Genomic DNA, 23,141 nt, shown 5'->3' on the forward strand with positions numbered 1-23,141 from the left:
GAGGACTCCTCAGTATCTGCAGAATGTTTAATGATAGCAGTTTTCGATTCATAGGGTTTGGACACTGAATGTCTGACTCAAACAGAAAATGTAGGCTCCGAAAATGTTAACTTTTTCGTCTCTGAAGCGGAAATATTTGATTTTCCTCTTGATACCGAAACAGATGTAGTCGTCTGGTCGGTGACTAATGCATTTTGGTCTTATGTATTTACAGTGCCGAAACCAAAGGTTGGTCATCGAATGCATTTTTCAGCTCCAACTATGGCCCAAGGGCAGTGGAGGACCGATGACCAATGCAGGAGTCATTTTAATAGTGTTTGTTTGGTACGATGGAGCCAATGTATTCATGTAATGCACCGGTGGGATGGATTGGCTCTCGACATCAGAGTCAGTCTCTAATGGAGAAGGCTGTGCGTTGTCCTACTTCTTCTTGCGCATGCTCTTCTCCGAAGATGTCGGGTGCGTTTTCTGTCAACTTGGATGCCACTTCTAATCGACGCGCTCTACGGTCCCGGAGAGTCTTTTTTTGATGGAAATGATCTACAGGCATCATAGGTCTCTTCTCTTTGTTCTGGAGACAGACAGATTACACACTGTGTTGGTTGGTGTAGGGAAACTTGGAGTGACACCAAGGACAGAACCGAAATGGAGTTCGTTCCATCAGCCTATCATTCAAGTTTGTCGAAATAGGCCTAAAAAAAGGCATGGACGCCCCTAAGAGTGTGAAACTGACCCCAACAATATAAATCGGATTGACTATATAGTATAGATAACACGATCAAATACTATACCGACGTTAGAAGAAAGGTAGAATAAAGTTCTGAATATACCAAACCGAGATTCACCTGATCGAGAGGAAACACGTCTGAACCAGACAGCGGAGAGAAAATCTAACAAAGGACTCGATACCCATGTGCAGTATCACTGAGAGAAGCAGTCACTCGATCTTGTGAATGGAAAAGATTTTAAGAAAAACAACTTGTAACACTCAAACACACGGGCTCCATGAAACAGCTTTCCCCACCTTTACTTCCATCCAACTCTATGGAATAAATCCACTGATGCAGCCACAGTATGATATAGTATCACATGAAACCTAAAGAAACGCTTTACTGCCTACCAAAACAATATAAATAAATCGTGTGACCATCTTCCTGTTGCCCTACAAGGTACTAAAGTCTTATATTTTTCGAGGTGGTCAATCTTAGGAGATGCCTTCATGGCACAAAGGGCACAAAACTTGTCTTTGCTTTTCAATTAACAGAACCTTGCAATCTAGAGGTAGAAGCCCTGGTTCAGTTCAGTAGATCCAGCCAAACCAAGAGACACACAAACAATGAAGTGCAACAGAAGAGCACAGGACTGAAGGCAACAAGTCCTTTGTGACATAAAATCTTGTAACCTCAATAAGCAATAGAATTCACATCGGTGCAATGCCACAGTTCTGATTGTCTACTAAGAGATGGGTGAATGAAAATGGGCTCGTGTTCTGCCAAAATCAACTGTTTAAGTCTCAATTTAAAATCAGCCAGTTTTGTCACTCAAAAACTGGCCTGAAATATTGAAATCTGAACGCAGAACTTTGTAGGTGCTGTATCCCACTTATCTTACGAGACAAGGATTACAAATGCTGGCCTTCCTTCTCTCGATGTTGACCAACACATGGACTACTGTAATAAGCATTTGACTCCAAAGTGTTTGCTTGTTAAAGACCCAATGTCAAGACTTCACATCGACCAAAGAAGCAAATTCTACCCAAAGATTGTTAACTAAACAACTCTCAAAGACCATCTGCTGCAAATATCCACTTAATTTCAATGGGCATACATTTCTCACAAGCAAATTCTAAAAATAAACTGAAAATATAAAAAAGGTCAATTAGGTGACAACCTGGAACACAACTACTTCAGTGTGGTATCTTGGTTGTCAAACTATCTATATAGCCAGGCTTATCACTCGCAAGGGCATCTAGACTCTGTGTTGGCTGTGTTGAAGAGCCAGGTCTTGAGCTCCTTCCTGAAGTCTGACAATGTGGGTGCTGTTTGAAGGGGGAGGGGCGGAAGGACGTTCCATGATTTGGTGGGAAGGTGGAAGAAGGATCAGCTTCCGGTGCAGCAGTGGCAGATGCTTAATGTCTGTGCTAGGTGAACAGAGGTTTCAGAATCGTTGGTGGAACTTAAGCAGTGGTTCATGTATGTCGGTCCTTGGTCGTCGAGGGCTTTGTAGACGTGGATCAGGAGCTTGAAGTGGCATCTCCTCTGGATGGGGAGCCAGTGTAGGTCTCAGGTGGTGGGAGATGTGGGTCCTTTTGTGCAAGTTGAGGATCAGTCTGGCTGCTGCGTTCTGGATCGTCTGGAGTCTTCTCATAAGTTCTCCGGTTGTGCTTGCATAGGGTGCGGTGCTGTGTTAGACAGCGAGTGATGAGGGCCTGTGTATTCTTTTCCCAGTGCTAGTTCATGGAGAGTTCACAGTCCAAGGAGAGGTTGCGAGCGTAATCCTTTGGAGTGGGGGGGCTGACCAAGTTTCAATGGCCACCAAGAGTTGTTCCAGAGGGAGGTGTCTGCCAAAAGTCAGCACTTCTGTTTATTTATTTTTTTGTTTTTTTCCTGTGTCGAGCTTCAGGCAATTGTTTCTCATCCAGGCTGATACCTTTTCACGCAGTTGTGAAAGTTTTTTTGTTGTAGTGGGGTCTGCTGAGAGTGAAGGAACTAGCTTGGGGTCGTCAGAATAGGAGATGTTGATGTAGTGGGTTTTGATAATGTCTGTCATGTCCATCTTGTTTATTTACCAGCTCTGTACCTTACACTGTGGCAAAGAATGTATTCAGCCTCATCTATGCTCTTTGATTCAGCACCCACACAATGCCACTGATCACTTATATGGAAAGTGCTCTGCCCCATGATAACCAAGGTGGCTCATATACATCTCAACACCATTTGAGAGATCACAACACTACTCAAGCCCCTTCATCATTATATATATTCCATTACTCTGCCCCCATTAAGAGTAGTGTGGACACCTCGTATGTCTTGCTAGGTGATGCAGATGTCTTTCATTGCCTTTTCTCAAGTCAGCTTCTACACAATCTGAGCATATGTACTGGTCTTACATACTTGCACTACTCCTCTTTGCCCCATCGTTCATGATCTTACTCTGAATGCATCATTACTGATACAGCTGTGCACATTTTCAGGTAGACCAGTGCTGCTACATGCCAACCATTATTAATTCAAGAGGGTTCTTTCTGCCTCATTTGCAGTTGCCCAGTTTCCTTGTATTTTTAGTATTTTCAGATTGTTATTTTCCTATTCATTTTTTTTGTGAAAGCCTTGCCACATAAGGTAGTCCCTGCCTATTGTTTAATAAGTCAATGCAAAGAGAAACAATATTGCCAATTTTTGTAGGTTTTTATTCTGCAAGTGCTGTACAGAACATCAGATGTTCAGTGGAAAAAAACTTTTCCTAGTTTTTCAAGATACATATTAGTGCTTTAACACGTCATAAGCAGTTCTAACTTAACATGCCTTTTCAATAACATGAAAATAAGATCAAAGATTTAATTTACATTAATTGCATTTTATTGCATTTAACCAAAATTTCCTTTAAAACAGGATTAAATATTCAGTTTACCAAAACACAACCATGTTTAGAATGTTATGCACCAATCCCAAAGCATCACCAGAACACTGCTAGTGAAGAATGCATAGCTTACAATTCAAGTGAAGGAAGCAAATTTCAGCCTATGATGGACACACTAAAATGAGTTCACCACAAAAAATACCAATAATTTCCATAGAGTATCACTTGAAGTAATTTGTTAATCTGCAAATGGAAGGTGTCATACATAAGTCCACTCAATGATTAGTGAAGGAAAACAAAAAAAAAGTGAAAAAGTGTTACGAGTCTTTCACATTTCAGAGGTTTACAATTTGTCAAAACCTAATGCTTTACACATTTTTGACGAACATGGTTCAACAAAGCATGCCACAGAGTCTATAACCTCGCATTTGGTAATTAATTTAACCAAAACGTCCTTTAAAACAGGATTAAATATTCAATTCCGATATGGAAAAAAATATACTGCACTCCCACAAGGCATGGGGCGGGCAGAACTATGCAGCTGGATCTCTCCCTTCTGCTCTTTGAATGGAGCTGTGATGTTAGGATGGAACAGCTGGGTATGAAGGCAGCCGAGGGCATCTGCAAGATAACATTACATAATCAATTAAAATAGTTAATGAAAATAGGGCAGAATACCTGTGAACATGCTGACATATTAGATCTGACAATCAAATTAGTGTTAAAAAAATTCTACTGAAAGGGAAGACATGGGTAAAATGAAGTTGGTAGGAAAGGCCTGTTATGTGCCATGAAATGTTTAAAAACAAAATCCATATATATACGCATACACACACACACACACACAAATATATATATATATATATATATATATATATATATATATATATATACACACACACACACACATACACATTACCTAGTAGAGATCACCACTAGGTAGTTTTAGTTAGGACCATGTTTCCACAGAAAATCAGTTTGAATTGCCTAGATCTTTGGCACGGTTTGATGAACCTTAACAAAATAGCACTCCCCAAACAAAAGTGCCCGGGTGACTCTTGTTGCACGCAAAGGTTTGAGATGATCGATCAAGCAGGGGCTAATTAAAAAGGGGAGGGTCAAAAAAGTAATTACCCCCCATGTTAATTCCCATAGGACCTTTGAACAAGGCTACAGCTCGAACAATGGACAGAACAACACCAAATTTGTCAGAAAGCTAGCTGTAAGGAACGCAGATTATGCTTTTGCGTATTTAGTGTAAATCTATCCAGTAGTTTAGGAGCTATTAAAGGAAAAACCAATTTGCACATCACTGGCCGTGACAACTTTGTGAAGATTAAGAGGGTGTGTACAGCTTTGATTGGCTGCCAACACTTCAAACCAGGAAGTGTTGGCAGCCATCTGGGACACTGCTTCAGCAAAGTCCCAGAAAAAACAAAATGTAAAAAAAAGAAAGAAAAGGGGGTATGGTAGAGTCACCCAGACCCCTTAGCCCAGAGGTAAAAAAAAAACATTTTTTTCTTTTGTTAAATGGCCACAATTCGCACACATACATACAGAGCCCAGGGGTGCTAGAAAGCTTTACATAAAAGTTACAACAGAAAAGCAATATAATAACTATGCAAATAAACATTCAGATGCGCATACGCTTATGACAATGAAAAGAAAACATTAAAGGGTAATTTACAAAAGGGGGAGAAACAAAACCAGTTCCCTTATAAAAGCAACATACACTGGATGCCCTCTGGCACAGGGGCTTAGAACAATTTAACAAAGCAGTGGATAAGCGTGAAAGACTGTTGAGTCTATATAAACATTTGAGGATTTAAGTGTATTCATGAGAGCAAGCTAAGGTTGTAGTGGACAGGGATTAAATTAAAATAATGTAGGAGAAACTAAGAATGGAAGCAACAAGGCTAAAGATCAGAGAGTAAGAATTATAATTTAGAGGGTTGCGATAGGTAGGTGCTGCAAAAAAAGAAAAAATACTGAATATGCTTGTATTAAGTGAAGTCTAGATCACTGAAAGAAAGGAAGAACTTGTAAGCATCACCTGAAAATATGACGTTAAATAAACTGTAACAAAAATTATTCAAGAAGGAAGCAGCAATCTCACTCTAGTGATAGTCTTGGTTACTTCATAAGGGTATGAATATAGTACAGCTTTCCGCTCAAAATTCACGTGACAAAATTACTTTACTATCAATATTGAGGTCAGTTTGTCTAGGTTAAATAGAGAGTAAACAAGAATATACAAAGCCGACAGGTGTCAGTCAAGACTACAGGTACAAAGAATACGCATGTAGATGATAGAAAAGCTAACACCACTTGCGCACACAGAGATGGGCATACATGATCATCAATACAATACTACAGACAGATGTACACACATTACAAAATAATTTTGAAGTGTCAATAAAAGCTGACAAAAGGAACTAAACTGAATTAGAGTGGACAGTCCATCCCCTCAAATAAATCCTTAAAGCACTGTCAGTTATGCTGGAAATAGAAAAGTGTTAAAGATATACAATAAGCAATTTTGTAAAAGGTGCAACTACTACAACTACAGTACTCAAGTTGTTTCAGAGTTTGTTTTCTTTAAGGATTTCTATACTATGCAGCATCAAACAGCACTCCTTATTTCAGTTCATGTTTTGTAATTTACTAAGGTACTAGGATGTTTCAGTGGGTGAATATACCTACCACTCAACCTCCCGCTGTTTTCTATGAAACTAGTTTCTATTCAAATTAGGGTTTGTAGAACGGTAATTAAGAAAACAGTTACTTGCTACAAAATGCAGCAGTCCTAAAAAGCATTAAAAAAAAACAGCATTCTGAACTAAGGAGAGTTTGCAGATCTTTAGTGGTGGCGGTTAATGAAGAACCGGAACACAGGAAAGTAAATCTTTATTGTAAAGTAAGATGGTACAAAGGAAACTGGTCCGTCTAGTAAGACACTGAGGCTCAACTGACACGAAGAGATTACACACGTCATAGACCTTGGAATCCCCTCGTGTCACCGGCCATATCATTCCAACTAGGAATGAGAACACACACACACACACACCACATCCCCCCCTTTATTCTAAAAAAAAAAAAAAAAAAAAAAAAACACCAAACAAAGGTTCTTAATGGAGAACCAAACATATGTAATGGAGAACCAAACATAAGTAGTACAATAATATTCCAGAAGATAGCCACCCATTAAGTATTTGAAGAAGCTGCTATGTGCCCTAACACAAAATCTTTCAACCAACAAGGAAGTGTCACCTTCCTTTTTCCTTCCTACGACATCATCTGAGTGCCCCATCACATGGTCAGATTCACCTCTTTCGCACGCATTAACCCCCTCCTCTCCATCAATGACGGGATTATCCTTGTTGGAAAATGGGTTATTGGTAGGGCAGGTAGGTACCTACACCTAGCAACAAGCCACAAACCTCCACAAAAGTACAGTTAGGTCTCAGTAAATTAATCCCAGCTCTACCCTTGGTAGCTTGGCATCGAGCGTCAAGGCTTAACTTAGGAGACAAAGTGTAAAGCATTCAAATATCACACAACAGTAATTAAATAAAACACAGGAAACAGTTTAAAAATCCAAAACCAATTTATAAAAATAGCTTATATTTTTATCTTTAAAATGACACAAAAACGATTAAAATCGGTTCAGGGGAACCGGAGATATGAATTTTTAAAGTATTATTATTTTCTAGCGCATAGAAACAAAAAGCGCCAATCGGGTCATCTGGTTGCACCAGGACCGGGACAAAGTCAAACTTTCAGGCCGACCGCGATGGAGCCCTGCTCGGATACAGGTCGCGGGAAGCCTCGGTTAAAAAGTTACCTTCTGACTTAGTCTTTATTTTGAAGTTTTTCTTCACCGGGACGAACCTGCCAGTTGGATCCGACCTCCTGGAGCCCTTGTCCGGATACGCGAAGTCTGTTTCCTCGGTGGTGATTTTTACCTTCGGACTTAGTCGTTTTTTCGAGATGAAAATCCTTCGACCGGGGTAAACCCGGATCTTGATCCGACGTCCGTGGAGCCCTTCTCGGATACGATGGCTGGAAGGTCCCGGTCAACTTTTTACGTTCGGACTTAGTCTTTTTTTCGGATGTTTTTCTTTACCGGGACGAACCACGAAGTCAGGCCGGGTCGCGGTTGAGGCAAGCCGGCTAGAATTTCCGCGTCGGGTCGGTCACTTTATGGAGCTTTTTTCCAAAATTTCTCCAATCTTTTCCAAACTTCTGGGGCTTCACCCAGATGTTCTTTTAAGGTTCTTTTGGGGTCCACAGCTCACCCCAAGGGTCCAGAAGTTCTGTGATGGTCCTTGGGAAGTGCGGACTTCAACTCCCAGAGTGCACCTGGCGCAAACTCCTTTTTGGCCACTGGACAGTGGTCAGCTGGTCACTTTTTCAGGAGTTGGTGCAGGGGACTCTGGTTAGCAATTTTTCACCTGTAGCAAACAGGGAGTCCCTCCTTGAACCAGTGGAAGCCAGGCAAAGTCCTTCTTGTGGTGAAGCCCAAGTGTGCAGCTGGTGCAGTCTTTCTGAGTGCAGGGTCCAGGTGCAGGCCAGGGGTCCAGCAGGGCAGTCCTTCTTCTCCTTGTAGTTCTTTCTTCTTGAAATTTGGTGGGGATCTGAGGCGTGGGTGCAGGTCTGCCAGTTTTATCCTTGCTCCTGGGTGAAAAGCAGGGGGGCCCTGGTCCTCCAATCAGGGACAGGGTCGTCCCCCTGTGATGACCACTTCCTGGGAAGTGTGGCAAAAATCCATCCCAGAAGGCAATAGTCTCTAAAAATCCAAAATGGATGAATCTGATTTTTGGAGGAGAGATCTGGCTGAGCCCACCCACTGGTGTGGCTAAAAATCATAAACACACCCCTCTCCTGCCCTCTCCTAATCTAATCAAGGGGGCACCTAGCTGTCTGGGGTTGCAGGATGTGGGGGTGTTGCTGGGTGCTCCAGATGTCCTTCTCTGCCTTTGAAGACCAGTTTGGCAGCCCTCCCCCTTCCTGCTTCCCCATCTGCTGAGGGGAGATTCTCTCCCCCAAGCACATTCCTTTGTGTAAAGCCAGGCCACTTCACACCTCATTAAAGTGGCCTGGCAGAAGCTGCTGCAGGCTGGCCAATCAGAGCACAGCAGCAAAAACAATGCAGAGCAGAAATTGGCAACTTTTTAGGTAAAGTCTAAACTTTTTACCTGCACTAGTTATATTAAATCCAACAACTGGGAGTTGTGGGATTTATTATAACAATCAATTTGATACCAAATTCTTGGTATGTAACATTTAAGGAGACTTTAAAATTTAAAATAAAGTCTGCCCATTCTAGCCTATGAAGGCCATTTACTTCAATGAGGGAAAAACGAATTTGGCTGTTTTTACCTCACCAGGGCTTATAAATCTATTTTTATAAAGTCCCTGCTTATAGTTACATGGCACCCAGCCCTAGGGGCACACCTTAGGGGTGACTTATATGTAAAAATAAGGTAGTTTAAAACTTTGGAAGTACCTTTAATTCCAAAGTCGAATTTGCATATAACTTTAATTTAAAAGCAGCCAGCAAGGCAGGCTTGCTTTTAAAATGACACTGGGCACCTCAGCAATGCACCTAGGTGTGCACCACCTATGCTGTGGTCCCTAAACCTACATGCCCTACCATATACTAGGGACTTATAGGTAGGTTAACTTAGCCAATTATAATTAGCCTAATTTGCATATCCATTTTACACAGAGCACTGGCCCTGGGACTGGTAAGCAGTACCCAGGGCACAGCCAAGAGTCAGTAACCACCAGTACCTATCCAGAAAGAGTGGGGGTGATCAGGCAAAAAAAAAGGACTTTCCTACACTGCCCCCCCCCCCAGATGAAAGGTGATGGGTACTAACCTACACCCTGGTAGTCCTCATCAGCTAAGTGGAAAAACCTGGAAAGGCCATCTGCATTGGTATGAGCAGTCCCAGGTCTGTGCTCCACTGTGAAGTCCATCCCCTGTAGGGAAATGGACCACCTTAACAGTTTTGGGTTCTCCCCCCTCATCTGCATCAACCATCTGAGAGGTCTGTGGTCAGTTTGTACACGGAAGTGAGTGCCAAACAAGTAAGGCCTCAACTTCTTCAGGGACCAAACCACAGCAAAGGCCTCCCTCTCAATGGCACTCCATTTTTTCTCTCTGGGGAGTAGTCGCCTGCTGATGAAGGCAACTGGGTGATCATGGCCCTCTTCATTAACTTGTGCTAACACTGCCCCAATCCCTTCCTCTGAAGCATCTGTTTGCACTACAAACTCCTTGCTATAGTCAGGGGCCAGTAACACTGGTGCTGAACACATAGCCTGTTTTAGGGTGTCAAAAGCTTTCTGACACTCTGGGGTCCAAATGACCTTCTTGGGTTGTTTCTTGGAGGTAAGCTCAGTCAGAGGGGCCACTATGGTCCCAAAATTCTGAACAAACCTCCTGTAATACCCAGTCAGGCCAAGAAAGGCCCTGACCTGAGTCTGGGTTTTTGGAGCCTCCCAATCCAGGATAGTCTGGATTTTGGGCTGGAGAGGTTGTACATGGCCTCCACCAACAAGGTGGCCCAGGTACACAACAGAACTTTGCCCTATCTGGCACTTGCTTGCCTTGATAGTCAGGCCTGCTTGAAGCAGGGCCTGAAGCACTTCCTTCAGGTGGACCAGGTGGTCCCTCCAGGTGGAACTAAATACAGCTATATCATCCAGATAAGCTGCACTAAAAGATTCCAACCCAGATAGGACTCTATTCACCAACCGTTGGAAGGTGGCAGGAGCATTTTTCATCCCAAAGGGCATCACCTTGAACTGAAAGTGGCCCTCTGACCTCTCCTTAGCTCTTGGACTTAAGGCAATCTGCCAATATCCTGAGGTCAGATCAAATGTGCTCAGGAATTTGGCAGCCCCCAACCTGTCAATGAGCTCATCAGCTCTAGGTATGGGGTGAGCATCAGTCCTAGTGACTGCATTTAGACCTCTGTAGTCCACACAGAATCTTAATTCTTTCTTCCCACCTTGGGGATTAGCTTTGGGTACCAGTACCACTGGACTGGACCAAGGACTATCAGAGGGCTCAATTACCTTCAGGTCCAACATCTTAGCCACTTCAGCTTTGATGTTGGCCTTGACCTGGTCAGACAGCCTGTACAGCTTGTTCTTGACAGGCAAGCTGTCACCAGTGTCAACATCATGGACACACCAACTGGTGAGTCCAGGGGTCAGGGAGAACAGACTAGCAAACTGTCCCAAGACTTGCTTACAGTCCTGTTGTTGCTGATCTGTCAGTTTGGGAGAGAGTACCACTCCCTCCACTGACCCATCTTTTTCCTTTGAGGACAGGAGGTCTGGCAGAGGTTCACCCTCCTCCTCCTTCCCTTCATCAGTGACCATCAGCATGGTCATGTCTGCCCTGTCCTGGTGGGGTTTCATCCTATTAACATGCAGGACCCTGTGAGGATTCCTGGGGGTGCCAAGGTCCACCAAATAGGTGACCTCACCTTTTTTTTCTAGGATTGGATAGGGCCCAGTCCATTTGGCCTGTAGTGCCCTAGGAGCCATGGGCTCCAAAACCCACACCAGCTGTCCTGGGTGATACTCAGGCATGGTAGCCTTTTGATCATGCCAGAGCTTCATGAGCTCCTGACTGGCCTCCAGGTTCCTGCTTGCCTTCTTCATATACTCAGCCATGCGAGACCGCAGGCCTAGTACATAATCCAGCACATTCTCCTTGGCTTCCTTGAGAGGCTTTTCCCAAGACTCTCTCACCAAGCACAATGGGCCTCTTACAGGGTGCCCAAACAGTAACTCAAAGGGGCTGAATCCAACCCCCTTCTGTGGCACCTCCCTGTAGGCAAACAGCAGGCATGGGAGGAGGACATCCCACCTCCTCCTGAGTTTGTCAGACAAACCCATGATCATGCCCTTCAGGGTCTTATTGAATCTTTCCACTAGACCATTGGTCTGTGGATGGTAGGGTGTGCTGAACTTATAAGTAACACCACACTCCTCCCACATGGCTTTCAGATAGGCTGACAAAGTTTGTGCCCCTATCTGAGACCACCTCCTTTGGGAATCCCACTCTGGTGAACACACCAAGTAGGGCCCTAGCCACTGTGGGTGCAGTGATTGTCCGGAGGGGTATTGCCTCAGGGTACCTGGTGGCATGGTCCACTACCACCACAATGTACCTGTTACCTGAAGCAGTTGGTGGGTCTAGGGGACCAACAATGTCAATCCCCACCCTCTCAAAGGGAGTCCCAACCACTGGCAGTGGAATTAAGGGAGCCTTTGGCTTGCCCCCTGTCTTGCCACTGGCTTGACAGGTGACACAGGAGCTGCAAAACTCCCTGACTTTTTCTGACATTTCAGGCCAAAAAAAATGGTTGACCAGCCTGTTCCAGGTCTTGGTCTGTCCCAAATGACCAGCTAAGGGGATATCATAGCTTAAGGTAAGGAGGAATTCTCTATACTTTTGGGGGACCACTACTCTCCTAGTAGCCCCTTCTTTGAGGGTCCTAGCCTCAGTGTAGAGAACTCCATCCTCCCAGTAAACCTTGTGGGTACCACTGGTATCCCCTTGTTCTTGTCTGGCAGCAGTCTGCCTCAGGCCCTCAAGAGTGGGACACTCTCTTTGTCCCTGGCACAAATCTTCTCTGGTGGGCCCACCTGCCCCTTGCAGTTCTGCCAAGTCAGGCAGAGTTTGCAGGGAAGGTGTCCCTCCCTCAGAGTTCAGATCCTCCCCCTCAGGGTTGGATTCTTCCTGACCCTCTGTACTTGTTGGGGCTGGTAAGCCAGACCCAGTGCCCTTTCTCTTCTTCTTGGAGGCTTGGCCCATTGTTCCAGGGTCCAAGTGTCCAGCATTTCCCTGTTGTGCTGCCTGTGACCTGGTCACAGCACACACCCATTCAGGGAGATCCAGCATCTTTGCATGGACCCTTCTCTCCACTTCTGACCATTCAGATGCTTCAAGATCATTTCCCAGCAGACACTCTACTGGGAGGGCAGGAGCTACAGCTACTTTTTTAGGGCCAGTCACACCTCCCCATTCCAGACTTACCATAGCCATGGGATGGAGTTTGGTTCTGCTATCTGCATAAGTCACCTGGTGGAAGACACCAGGTAAGACCTGCTCTGGAGAAACCAGCTTTTCTGTGACCATTGTCACACTGGCTCCTGTATCTCTCAGAGCTTCCACTTCAGTCCCATTGACTTTAGGCCTCTGCCTATACCTCTGCATGATGGGAGGTAAGGTGGCCATAGTTGCAATGTCCACCCCACCCACGGATACTAAGGTGACTTCAGTGTACCCTGATTCCACCCCTGGGCCAACTTCCACCCCCAACCCTACACTAGCAATCCCCTGGGATTGCCCACCAGTGGGGGGGCTTCTTGGTGCAGATAGCATCTCCTCTCTTATGTCCTGGCTGATAACAGTCAAAACACTTGCCGGCCTTAGCAAGCTCCTGAAACTTTCCTGCTTTAGCAGGATCAAAATTCTTTCCCTGATACCCTTTCCCTTTAGAAGTGAATTGGCTCGGGGCTCCCCCTCCCTGAGAAGTTTTTGGGGACTCTTGTGAGGACTCTTTGGGTTTTTTGTCATCTTTCCCCTGGTTCTTCCCCTGAGAAGAACCATGTCCTCCCTTTTTCTGATCACCCCCTGGGGGTCTCTGGTTAACCCTAGTTCTTAACCAGTCATCTGCTGCCTCCCCCAGCTCTCTGGGGTTGGTCAACCTAGAGTCTACTAGATACTGGCGGAGCCTCTCTTGGACACAATTAGTTAGAAGGTGCTCCCTCATAATCAAATTGTACAGCCCCTCAAAGGTACTTACCCTGTTGCCCTGTATCCAGCCCTCCAGTGCTTTCACTGAAATGTCCACAAAGTCCACCCAGGACTGGGTGCTGGTCTTTTGGGTGTCCCTAAACTTAAGCCTATACTGCTCTGGGGTTAGACCAAACTTTTTAGTCAAGCAACTCTTCATACTGGGGTATGAGTCTGCATCCTCCCCACTCATGGTTAGGAGCCTATCCCTCCCAGAGTTGGGAACTAACTCCCAAAGGAGTGAACCCCAGTACTGAGGCTTGACTTTCCTCATCTGGAGGGCCCTCTCAAAGGCCCCCAGCCACTTATCGATGTCATCCCCCTCTACATAGGCAGGAACCACCCCTTTGGGTAATCTGGGGGCAAAACCCCCACCCAGGGACACCTCAGTTTCTTTCTCGCTGCTTCCATCTTTTTTTTCTTTGCTTGCCCACTTCTTTTTTTCTAGGGCAAGCTTATCTGCCTCCAAAGCTATGTAGGCTAGCTGGGCTTCCAGCTCTCTCTCCCTGATGGATGGGTTCTCTCCTCCTGAAAGGACCCTCTTCCTACCACTAGCTTTGGGTCTGCCCCTAGTGACTGTGTCCAGTGAGGACCGTTCCTCCTCTTCCTCACTTGGGGTCTGATGCCTTTCCTCCCCTGAGTGGTTAGAGTTAGCATCATCCTCTTTTGGTTCCTCCTCTGGAGCTTCCTCTGTCTCTACCTCTTGGGCCTCAGCCCATGCTGTCAGGGATTTAATCAGGATTTCCTTCCTGAGATTAGTGGTTGCAGGCAACCCCCTCTCAATACACAACCCCCTAAGCTGGACTACTGTCAGTGTGGGTAGGCTAGCCAGATCAAGCTCCATGGTTCCCTAGTTTTGTGTCAACAAAAACTTTTTGCAAAAATTGGAAACAAGAATTTAGAAAAATTACAAAAATTCAATAATTGAAATTAATCCAAATTAATTACAAAAAAAAAATTAAAATTAAAAATTAAAAAATTTTTTGCACTAGGACAATTTAAAGGATTTTTAATTTGTTTTATCTAAAACTGTAACGTGATATTGAACACAAGTACAGGATCCCGTCGCTGCTTCCAATTATGTTGGAAAATGGGTTATTGGTAGGGCAGGTAGGTACCTACACCTAGCAACAAGCCACAAACCTCCACAAAAGTACAGTTAGGTCTCAGTAAATTAATCCCAGCTCTACCCTTGGTAGCTTGGCATTGAGCGTCAAGGCTTAACTTAGGAGACAAAGTGTAAAGCATTCAAATATCACACAACAGTAATTAAATAAAACACAGGAAACAGTTTAAAAATCCAAAACCAATTTATAAAAATAGCTTATATTTTTATCTTTAAAATGACACAAAAACGATTAAAATCGGTTCAGGGGAACCGGAGATATGAATTTTTAAAGTATTATTATTTTCTAGCGCATAGAAACAAAAAGCGCCAATCGGGTCATCTGGTTGCACCAGGGCCGGGACAAAGTCAAACTTTCAGGCCGACCGCGATGGAGCCCTGCTCGGATACAGGTCGCGGGAAGCCTCGGTTAAAAAGTTACCTTCTGACTTAGTCTTTATTTTGAAGTTTTTCTTCACCGGGACGAACCTGCCAGTTGGATCCGACCTCCTGGAGCCCTTGTCCGGATACGCGAAGTCGGTTTCCTCGGTGGTGATTTTTACCTTCGGACTTAGTCGTTTTTTCGAGATGAAAATCCTTCGACCGGGGTAAACCCGGATCTTGATCCGACGTCCGTGGAGCCCTTCTCGGATACGATGGCTGGAAGGTCCCGGTCAACTTTTTACGTTCGGACTTAGTCTTTTTTTCGGATGTTTTTCTTTACCGGGACGAACCACGAAGTCAGGCCGGGTCGCGGTTGAGGCAAGCCGGCTAGAATTTCCGCGTTGGGTCGGTCACTTTATGGAGCTTTTTTCCAAAATTTCTCCAATCTTTTCCAAACTTCTGGGGCTTCACCCAGATGTTCTTTTAAGGTTCTTTTGGGGTCCACAGCTCACCCCAAGGGTCCAGAAGTTCTGTGATGGTCCTTGGGAAGTGCGGACTTCAACTCCCAGAGTGCACCTGGCGCAAACTCCTTTTTGGCCACTGGACAGTGGTCAGCTGGTCACTTTTTCAGGAGTTGGTGCAGGGGACTCTGGTTAGCAATTTTTCACCTGTAGCAAACAGGGAGTCCCTCCTTGAACCAGTGGAAGCCAGGCAAAGTCCTTCTTGTGGTGAAGCCCAAGTGTGCAGCTGGTGCAGTCTTTCTGAGTGCAGGGTCCAGGTGCAGGCCAGGGGTCCAGCAGGGCAGTCCTTCTCCTTGTAGTTCTTTCTTCTTGAAATTTGGTGGGGATCTGAGGCGTGGGTGCAGGTCTGCCAGTTTTATCCTTGCTCCTGGGTGAAAAGCAGGGGGGCCCTGGTCCTCCAATCAGGGACAGGGTCGTCCCCCTGTGATGACCACTTCCTGGGAAGTGTGGCAAAAATCCATCCCAGAAGGCAATAGTCTCTAAAAATCCAAAATGGATGAATCTGATTTTTGGAGGAGAGATCTGGCTGAGCCCACCCACTGGTGTGGCTAAAAATCATAAACACACCCCTCTCCTGCCCTCTCCTAATCTAATTAAGGGGGCACCTAATTGTCTGGGGTTGCAGGATGTGGGGGTGTTGCTGAGTGCTCCAAATGTCCTTCTCTGCCTTTGAAGGCCAGTTTGGCCGCCCTCCCCCTTCCTGCCTCACCATCTGCTGAGGGGAGATTTCTCTCCCCCAAGCACATTCCTTTGTGTGAAGTCAGGCCACTTCACACCTCATCAAGGTAGCCTGGCAGAAGCTGCTGCAGGCTGGCCAATCAGAGCACAGCAGCAAAAACAATGCAGAGCTGAAATTGGCAACTTTTTAGGTAATGTCTAAACTTTTTACCTGAACAAGTTATATTAAATCCAACAACTGGAAGTTGTGGGATTTATTACAACAATTAATTTGATACCAAATTCTTGGTATGTAACATTTAAGGAGACTTTAAAATTTAAAATAAAGTCTGCCCATTCTAGCCTATGAAGGCCATTTACTTCAATGAGGGAAAAACGAATTTGGCTGTTTTTACCTCACCAGGGCTTATAAATCTATTTTTATAAAGTCCCTGCTTATAGTTACATGGCACCCAGCCCTAGGGGCACATAGGGCACACCTTAGGGGTGACTTATATGTAAAAATAAGGTAGTTTAAGACTTTGGAAGTACCTTTAATTCCAAAGTCGAATTTGCATATAACTTTAATTTAAAAGCAGCCAGCAAGGCAGTGTGAGAAACTGGGGCTGATTGCAGAGGCCCCATAACTTTTTGCCCCCATTTTCCACTTTATGCTGGTGTTTTCCTGACTCTGATGGTGCCCTGGGTACTGCTAACCAGTCCCAGGGCCTGTGCTCTGTGTAAAATGGATATGCAAATTAGGCTAATTATAATTGGCTAAGTTAACCTACCTATAAGTCCCTAGTATATGGTAGGGCATGTAGGTTTAGGGACCACAGCATAGGTGGTGCACACCTAGGTGCATTGCTGAGGTGCCCAGTGTCATTTTAAAAGCAAGCCTGCCTTGCTGGCTGCTTTTAAATTAAAGTTATATGCAAATTCGACTTTGGAATTAAAGGTACTTCCAAAGTCTTAAACTACCTTATTTTTACATATAAGTCACCCCTAAGGTGTGCCCTATGTGCCCCTAGGGCAGGGTGCCATGTAACTATAAGCAGGGACTTTATAAAAATAGATTTATAAGCCCTGGTGAGGTAAAAACAGCCAAATTCGTTTTTCCCTCATTGAAGTAAATGGCCTTCATAGGCTAGAATGGGCAGACTTTATTTTAAATTTTAAAGTCTCCTTAAATGTTACATACCAAGAATTTGGTATCAAATTGATTGTTATAATAAATCCCACAACTTCCAGTTGTTGGATTTAATATAACTAGTGCAGGTAAAAAGTTTAGACTTTACCTAAAAAGTTGCCAATTTCAGCTCTGCATTGTTTTTGCTGCTGTGCTCTGATTGGCCAGCCTGCAGCAGCTTCTGCCAGGCCACTTTAATGAGGTGTGAAGTGGCCTGGCTTCACACAAAGGAATGTGCTTGGGGGAGAGAATCTCCCCTCAGCAGATGGGGAAGCAGGAAGGGGGAGGGCTGCAAAACTGGTCTTCAAAGGCAGAGAAGGACATCTGGAGCACCCAGCAACACCCCCACATCCTGCAACCCCAGACAGCTAGGTGCCCCCTTGATTAGATTAGGAGAGGGCAGGAGAGGGGTGTGTTTATGATTTTTAGCCACACCAGTGGGTGGGCTCAGCCAGATCTCTCCTCCAAAAATCAGATTCATCCATTTTGGATTTTTAGAGACTATTGCCTTCTGGGATGGATTTTTGCCACACTTCCCAGGAAGTGGTCATCACAGGGGGACGACCCTGTCCCTGATTGGAGGACCAGGGCCCCCCTGCTTTTCACCCAGGAGCAAGGATAAAACTGGCAGACCTGCACCCACGCCTCAGATCCCCACCAAATTTCAAGAAGAAAGAACTACAAGGAGAAGAAGGACTGCCCTGCTGGACCCCTGGCCTGCACCTGGACCCTGCACTCAGAAAGACTGCACCAGCTGCACACTTGGGCTTCACCACAAGAAGGACTTTGCCTGGCTTCCACTGGTTCAAGGAGGGACTCCCTGTTTGCTACAGGTGAAAAATTGCTAACCAGAGTCCCCTGCACCAACTCCTGAAAAAGTGACCAGCTGACCACTGCCCAAAAAGGAGTTTGCGCCAGGTGCACTCTGGGAGTTGAAGTCCGCACTTCCCAAGGACCATCACAGAACTTCTGGACCCTTGGGGTGAGCTGTGGACCCCAAAAGAACATCTGGGTGAAGCCCCAGAAGTTTGGAAAAGATTGGAGAAATTTTAGAAAAAAGCTCCATAAAGTGACCGACTCGACGCGGAAATTCTAGCCGGCTTGCCTCAACCGCGACCCGGCCTGACTTCGTGGTTCGTCCCGGTCAAGAAAAACATCCGAAAAAAAGACTAAGTCCGAACGTAAAAAGTTGACCGGGACCTTCCAGCCATCGTATCCGAGAAGGGCTCCACGGACGTCGGATCAAGATCCAGGTTTACCCCGGTCGAAGGATTTTCATCTCGAAAAAACGACTAAGTCCGAAGGAGGAAATCACCACCGAGGAAACCGACTTCGCGTATCCGGACAAGGGCTCCAGGAGGTCGGATCCAACTGGCAGGTTCGTCCCGGCGAAGAAAAACATCAAAAAAGAGACTAAGTCAGAAGGTAACTTTTTAACCGAGGCCTCCCGCGACTTGTAGCCGAGCAGGGCTCCATCGCGGTCGGCCTGAAATTTGACTTTGCCCCGGTCCTGGTGCAACCAGATGACCCGATTGGCGCTTTTTGTTTCTAAGCGCTAGAAAATAATAATACTTTAAAAATTCATATCTCCGGTTCCCCTGAACCGATTTTAATCGTTTTTGTGTCATTTTAAAGATAAAAATATAAGCTATTTTTATAAATTGGTTTTGGATTTTTAAACTGTTTCCTGTGTTTTATTTAATTACTGTTGTGTGATATTTGAATGCTTTACACTTTGTCTCCTAAGTTAAGCCTTGACGCTCGATGCCAAGCTACCAAGGGTAGAGCTGGGATTAATTTACTGAGACCTAACTGTACTTTTGTGGAGGTTTGTGGCTTGTTGCTAGGTGTAGGTACCTACCTGCCCTACCAATAACCCATTTTCCAACAGGCAGGCTTGCTTTTAAAATGACACTGGGCACCTCAGCAGTGCACCTAGGTGTGCACCTCCTATGCTGTGGTCCCTAAAACTACATGCCCTACCATATACTAGGGACTTATAGGTAGGTTAACTTAGCCAATTATAATTAGCCTAATTTGCATATCCATTTTACACAGAGCACTGGCCCTGGGACTGGTAAGCAGTACCCAGGGCACAGCCAAGAGTCAGTAACCACCAGTACCTATCCAAAAAGAGTGGGGGTGATCAGGCAAAAAAAAAAGGACTTTCCTACAGCCACTCTTCTAAAACGAACTTTAAAACAGATTGCAATACAGCATCCTCATCCATTTCGTTTCTCCAACAATCTTTTCTAAGAGCAGATCTACCAGAATCATGTACAAGAGCAACACTCCATTCACTCCACGGTTTGTCTACACATCTAACGGACTTGGTAATCTGGATAAACAATCCGCCATTAAATTGTTTATCTCAGGAACATACACAATGCAGTACATGAAATCCTTCATGCGCATGGACAGCCTTAGTATTCTTGCTGATGCTAACACGCTACCTTCACATGTGAGTAATTTGATCAAAGGTTTATGATCACACTGAACTATAATGTTCTTACCCCACACAAATGCACGGAAATGTCCCAGTGCCCAAGCGCAAGCTAAGGCTTCCTTTTCAATAACTGAATACCTCTCCTCAGATGGAGACAATGACCTGGAAGCAAACAGTACGATTCTTTCCCTTCCGTCCCTATCTCTGAGATAAAACGGCACCTAGTCCTTTATTACTTGCATCTGTGGTCACAAAAGTATCCAATTCAGGGTCAAAACTCTCTAAATTTGCCACTTTGCTCAAATCCCTTTTTATGTTTCCAAACTCTCGTTCACATAAGTCATTCCATGCAAACCGTGATTTTTTTATTTATTTTTTTAATTAGTTGTCTCAAGTTGTAAACTTTACCTGCAAAATTTGGGATAAATTTGGCACAAAATTCCGCCATAACCAAGAAGGACCTTACCTCCTCAGTTGTAGGAGTTGACGCATTAATGATAGCATCCACTAATGACGCTTTGGGTTTTACCCCTTCTCCACTGATTTCATGCCCCAAATACTCCACACTTCTCTCTGCAAATTTACACTTGCTTAGTTCTACAGTTAAACCCTTGTTTTCCAACACCTCCAACACGTGTCGCAATCTCCCATCATGCACATTCCTATCTTCCCCAAATAATAAAATGTCATCCTCAAAACACATCACACCCCTGGATTTCCCAAACAACTTATGCATTAAACATTGAAAAACTGCTGCAGCTGACTAGTCCAAACGTCATCCTTTTATATTGGAAACACCCAAAAGGTGTGATAAAGGCTGTAAGTTTCTTCGATTCCGCTGACAGAGGAACCTGATGATAGGCAGCTGATAAGTCAATTGTGGAAAACCAACAGGCACCCTTGAGACTGGAGACCATCTCCGTGATCTTTGGTAACGGAAAGCGATCAATAACAATGTTATCATTCAAATATCTTAAGTCAACGCATAAGTGAATCTTCCCATTACTGCGCCGAGCAATTACTACAGGCGAAATCCACTACGAACTTTCTATTGGTTCAATAACGTCCATTAACATCAATTTTTCCAACTCCTTTGAAACCTCTCATCATCATATGCACCGATCTCACTTTATGGATTTTTGGTGTAGCAGCTTTAATACAATTTCGTGGTCAAAACCTATTAATTTCCCCAGTTGTTTATCAAAAACCTTAGGAAATTTTCCTTCCATTTCCGTAGCCAAGGAATGCCCTTCACCCACCACCAACACTTTTTCTTTGCCGTTAGGATCTAAAACCATTTGTAAATGTCCTTGATCTTTCCAACCTAGAACTGATGGCCCTTTTTTTGATACATATAGCTTTCCTCTGGCACTCCTATTTTTGAAAGAGAACAAAAGCCACCTAAAACCTAATAAGTCGATTTTTTCTCCAGTATAACTTTCAGGTTGAATGTCAGGTTGTACTAACTGTGTGCCTATTTTACCCACTAATGTTTTGTTCCACACATCTTCATTTACTATGGTGAACAGTGAGCCAGAGTCTGCATACATTGTAATAGGGATCCCACCAATTTCCATGTCGCACACGAGTTTCCCTTTGGTATTCGCCTCAGTTATATTTAGAATAAAGTTTCCACCCTCCGCAATATCTCTGGACTCTACAGTTTTTTCTTCACTATCACTTCCTATAAGATCGTTACCTTCATATATACATTTAACTATCTTCTTTTTATTTCTGCATACCCTTGCAAAGTGGCCCACAATACTGCATTTGCTGCACTTTAGTTTTAAGGCTGGACATGTTTTAGTGTACGCCAGATGTTCCTTACTATCACATCTGTAACATCTTCTCTCACCATCACCACCTTGTGGAGTTTTCTGCTCCTTCACCGTTGTGCGATTCGCCACTTTGTAAACACAGTCACCACTTTTCTCTGTTGATCTTAATTCTGAAACGCACCTTCAGAAATCTCTGCCTTCCTTACTATAGCAAAGATCTCTTCCAGTGGAGAATCACCATTTACCCACAATCTTTCTTGGATAGATTGATTGTTACCATGCATGACCACTTGATCCCTTAGAAGGTCATCATGGATTGCACCAAACTTGCAGTCAAGGGCCAATTTCTTTAAGTCTGCAACATAGTCATCCACAGGCTTCCCTTTCTCGTTTCATCTGGAAAAACTTATATCGAACAATTCCAACGCAAACCTTTGGTGCAAAATATTTATCAAGATCTTGCATCGCTGCATTAAAAACACATAAGTCCCCACCCTTAAGACCCTTTGGCATTTTATTGTATGTTTTCAATCCAATAGGCCCCAATGAATGCAGCAAGATCCTTTTCTTCTGTTTGCAGCCATTTTATTCTCTACATCAATGGTACCTAGATAATTCAGGAAATAGTCTTTCCATTCCACCCACTTGACAGGTGGTGCACTTCCAATAGCCCAAAATGCTTGTGGAGGAACAATTGTAAAATTAGGTTGTGTCATATTGCACCACGCCTCAGTGCACAGTTCCAGTCAAATTGCAGACAATGACCAAACACCCTGGACCTGTTTCCAATTATCAATAAATTCTTCCTCAAAAGTACTGTAGTTGAGTTTTATTTATTTTTCTTCAATATATATTTGTTAAGAAAAAAAAAATAAGTCAATTTGCCACTTGACTATCCTAAGTAATAGCTTCAGTTTTATGCAAAGGCAAGATAAAAAAATAGCAAGAAAAAAAAATAAGTGTTCCTCGCTCCCTTTGCGAGGAGATGCCCAGGCAGTGAATTGTTCCGATACTGCGTCCCATTTCCTTGGAGACGTGCTCAGATTCCTCCTGTATGGCGCGTCTCCGTTTCCCAGGAGACACACGCGGCATGTCACTGTTGGCAAGGCAACACGGACTCCCTGATAGGTAACAGGGACTCCCGGATGTCACGTCTGTTTCCCTGGAGACACGCGCGTGAAGCAACGGTTCCCGCTTGCGCGTATCTTTGATTTCCGCTTGCGCGTATCTTTGATTTCCGCTTGCGCGTATCTTTGATTTCCGCTTGCGCGTATCTTTGATTTCCGCTCGCGCGTATCTTTGATTTCCGCTCGCGCGTATCTTTGATTTCCGCTCGCGCGCACCTTTTTAATGCGCGTAAGCTGATGGCTTTAAAGCAGAGTCCACACAAAAAAAATATGAAAGTCACCTGGACAGTAGAAGTAGCGTTGTGCGGAATATCTGCCAGGAAACGCCAGCTGATGTTAGCAAACTCCGTAAACTGTAAAGAACGCCGGTCAGCTGCTACACCTTCACCATCCTCGTCGCCAAATTGTAGTGGTGTCAGTTAATGAAGAACCGGAACACAGGAAAGTAAATCTTTATTGTAAAGTAAGATGGTACAAAGGAAACCGGTCCGTCTAGTAAGACACCGAGGCTCAACTGACAGATTCCACA

General features: G+C 44.4%; 1 protein-coding gene across 3 annotated transcripts in view; it reads right to left on the bottom strand.

Annotated features, from left to right (window-relative positions):
- Positions 1-3,427: 3,427 nt before the first annotated feature.
- The window catches only part of PATL2 (PAT1 homolog 2), a 261,206-nt gene continuing 241,492 nt past the window's right edge, over positions 3,428-23,141 (bottom strand). For all 3 annotated transcript variants that reach the window (XM_069203213.1, XM_069203212.1, XM_069203211.1), the window contains one exon: positions 3,428-4,200. In XM_069203213.1, the coding sequence (XP_069059314.1) occupies positions 4,161-4,200 (40 nt within the window). In that variant the 3' untranslated portion in view covers positions 3,428-4,160. The remainder of the gene's footprint in view (positions 4,201-23,141) is intronic.

The sequence above is a fragment of the Pleurodeles waltl genome, chromosome 8 (assembly GCF_031143425.1).
Source record: "Pleurodeles waltl isolate 20211129_DDA chromosome 8, aPleWal1.hap1.20221129, whole genome shotgun sequence".
Classification (NCBI taxonomy): domain Eukaryota; kingdom Metazoa; phylum Chordata; class Amphibia; order Caudata; family Salamandridae; genus Pleurodeles; species Pleurodeles waltl.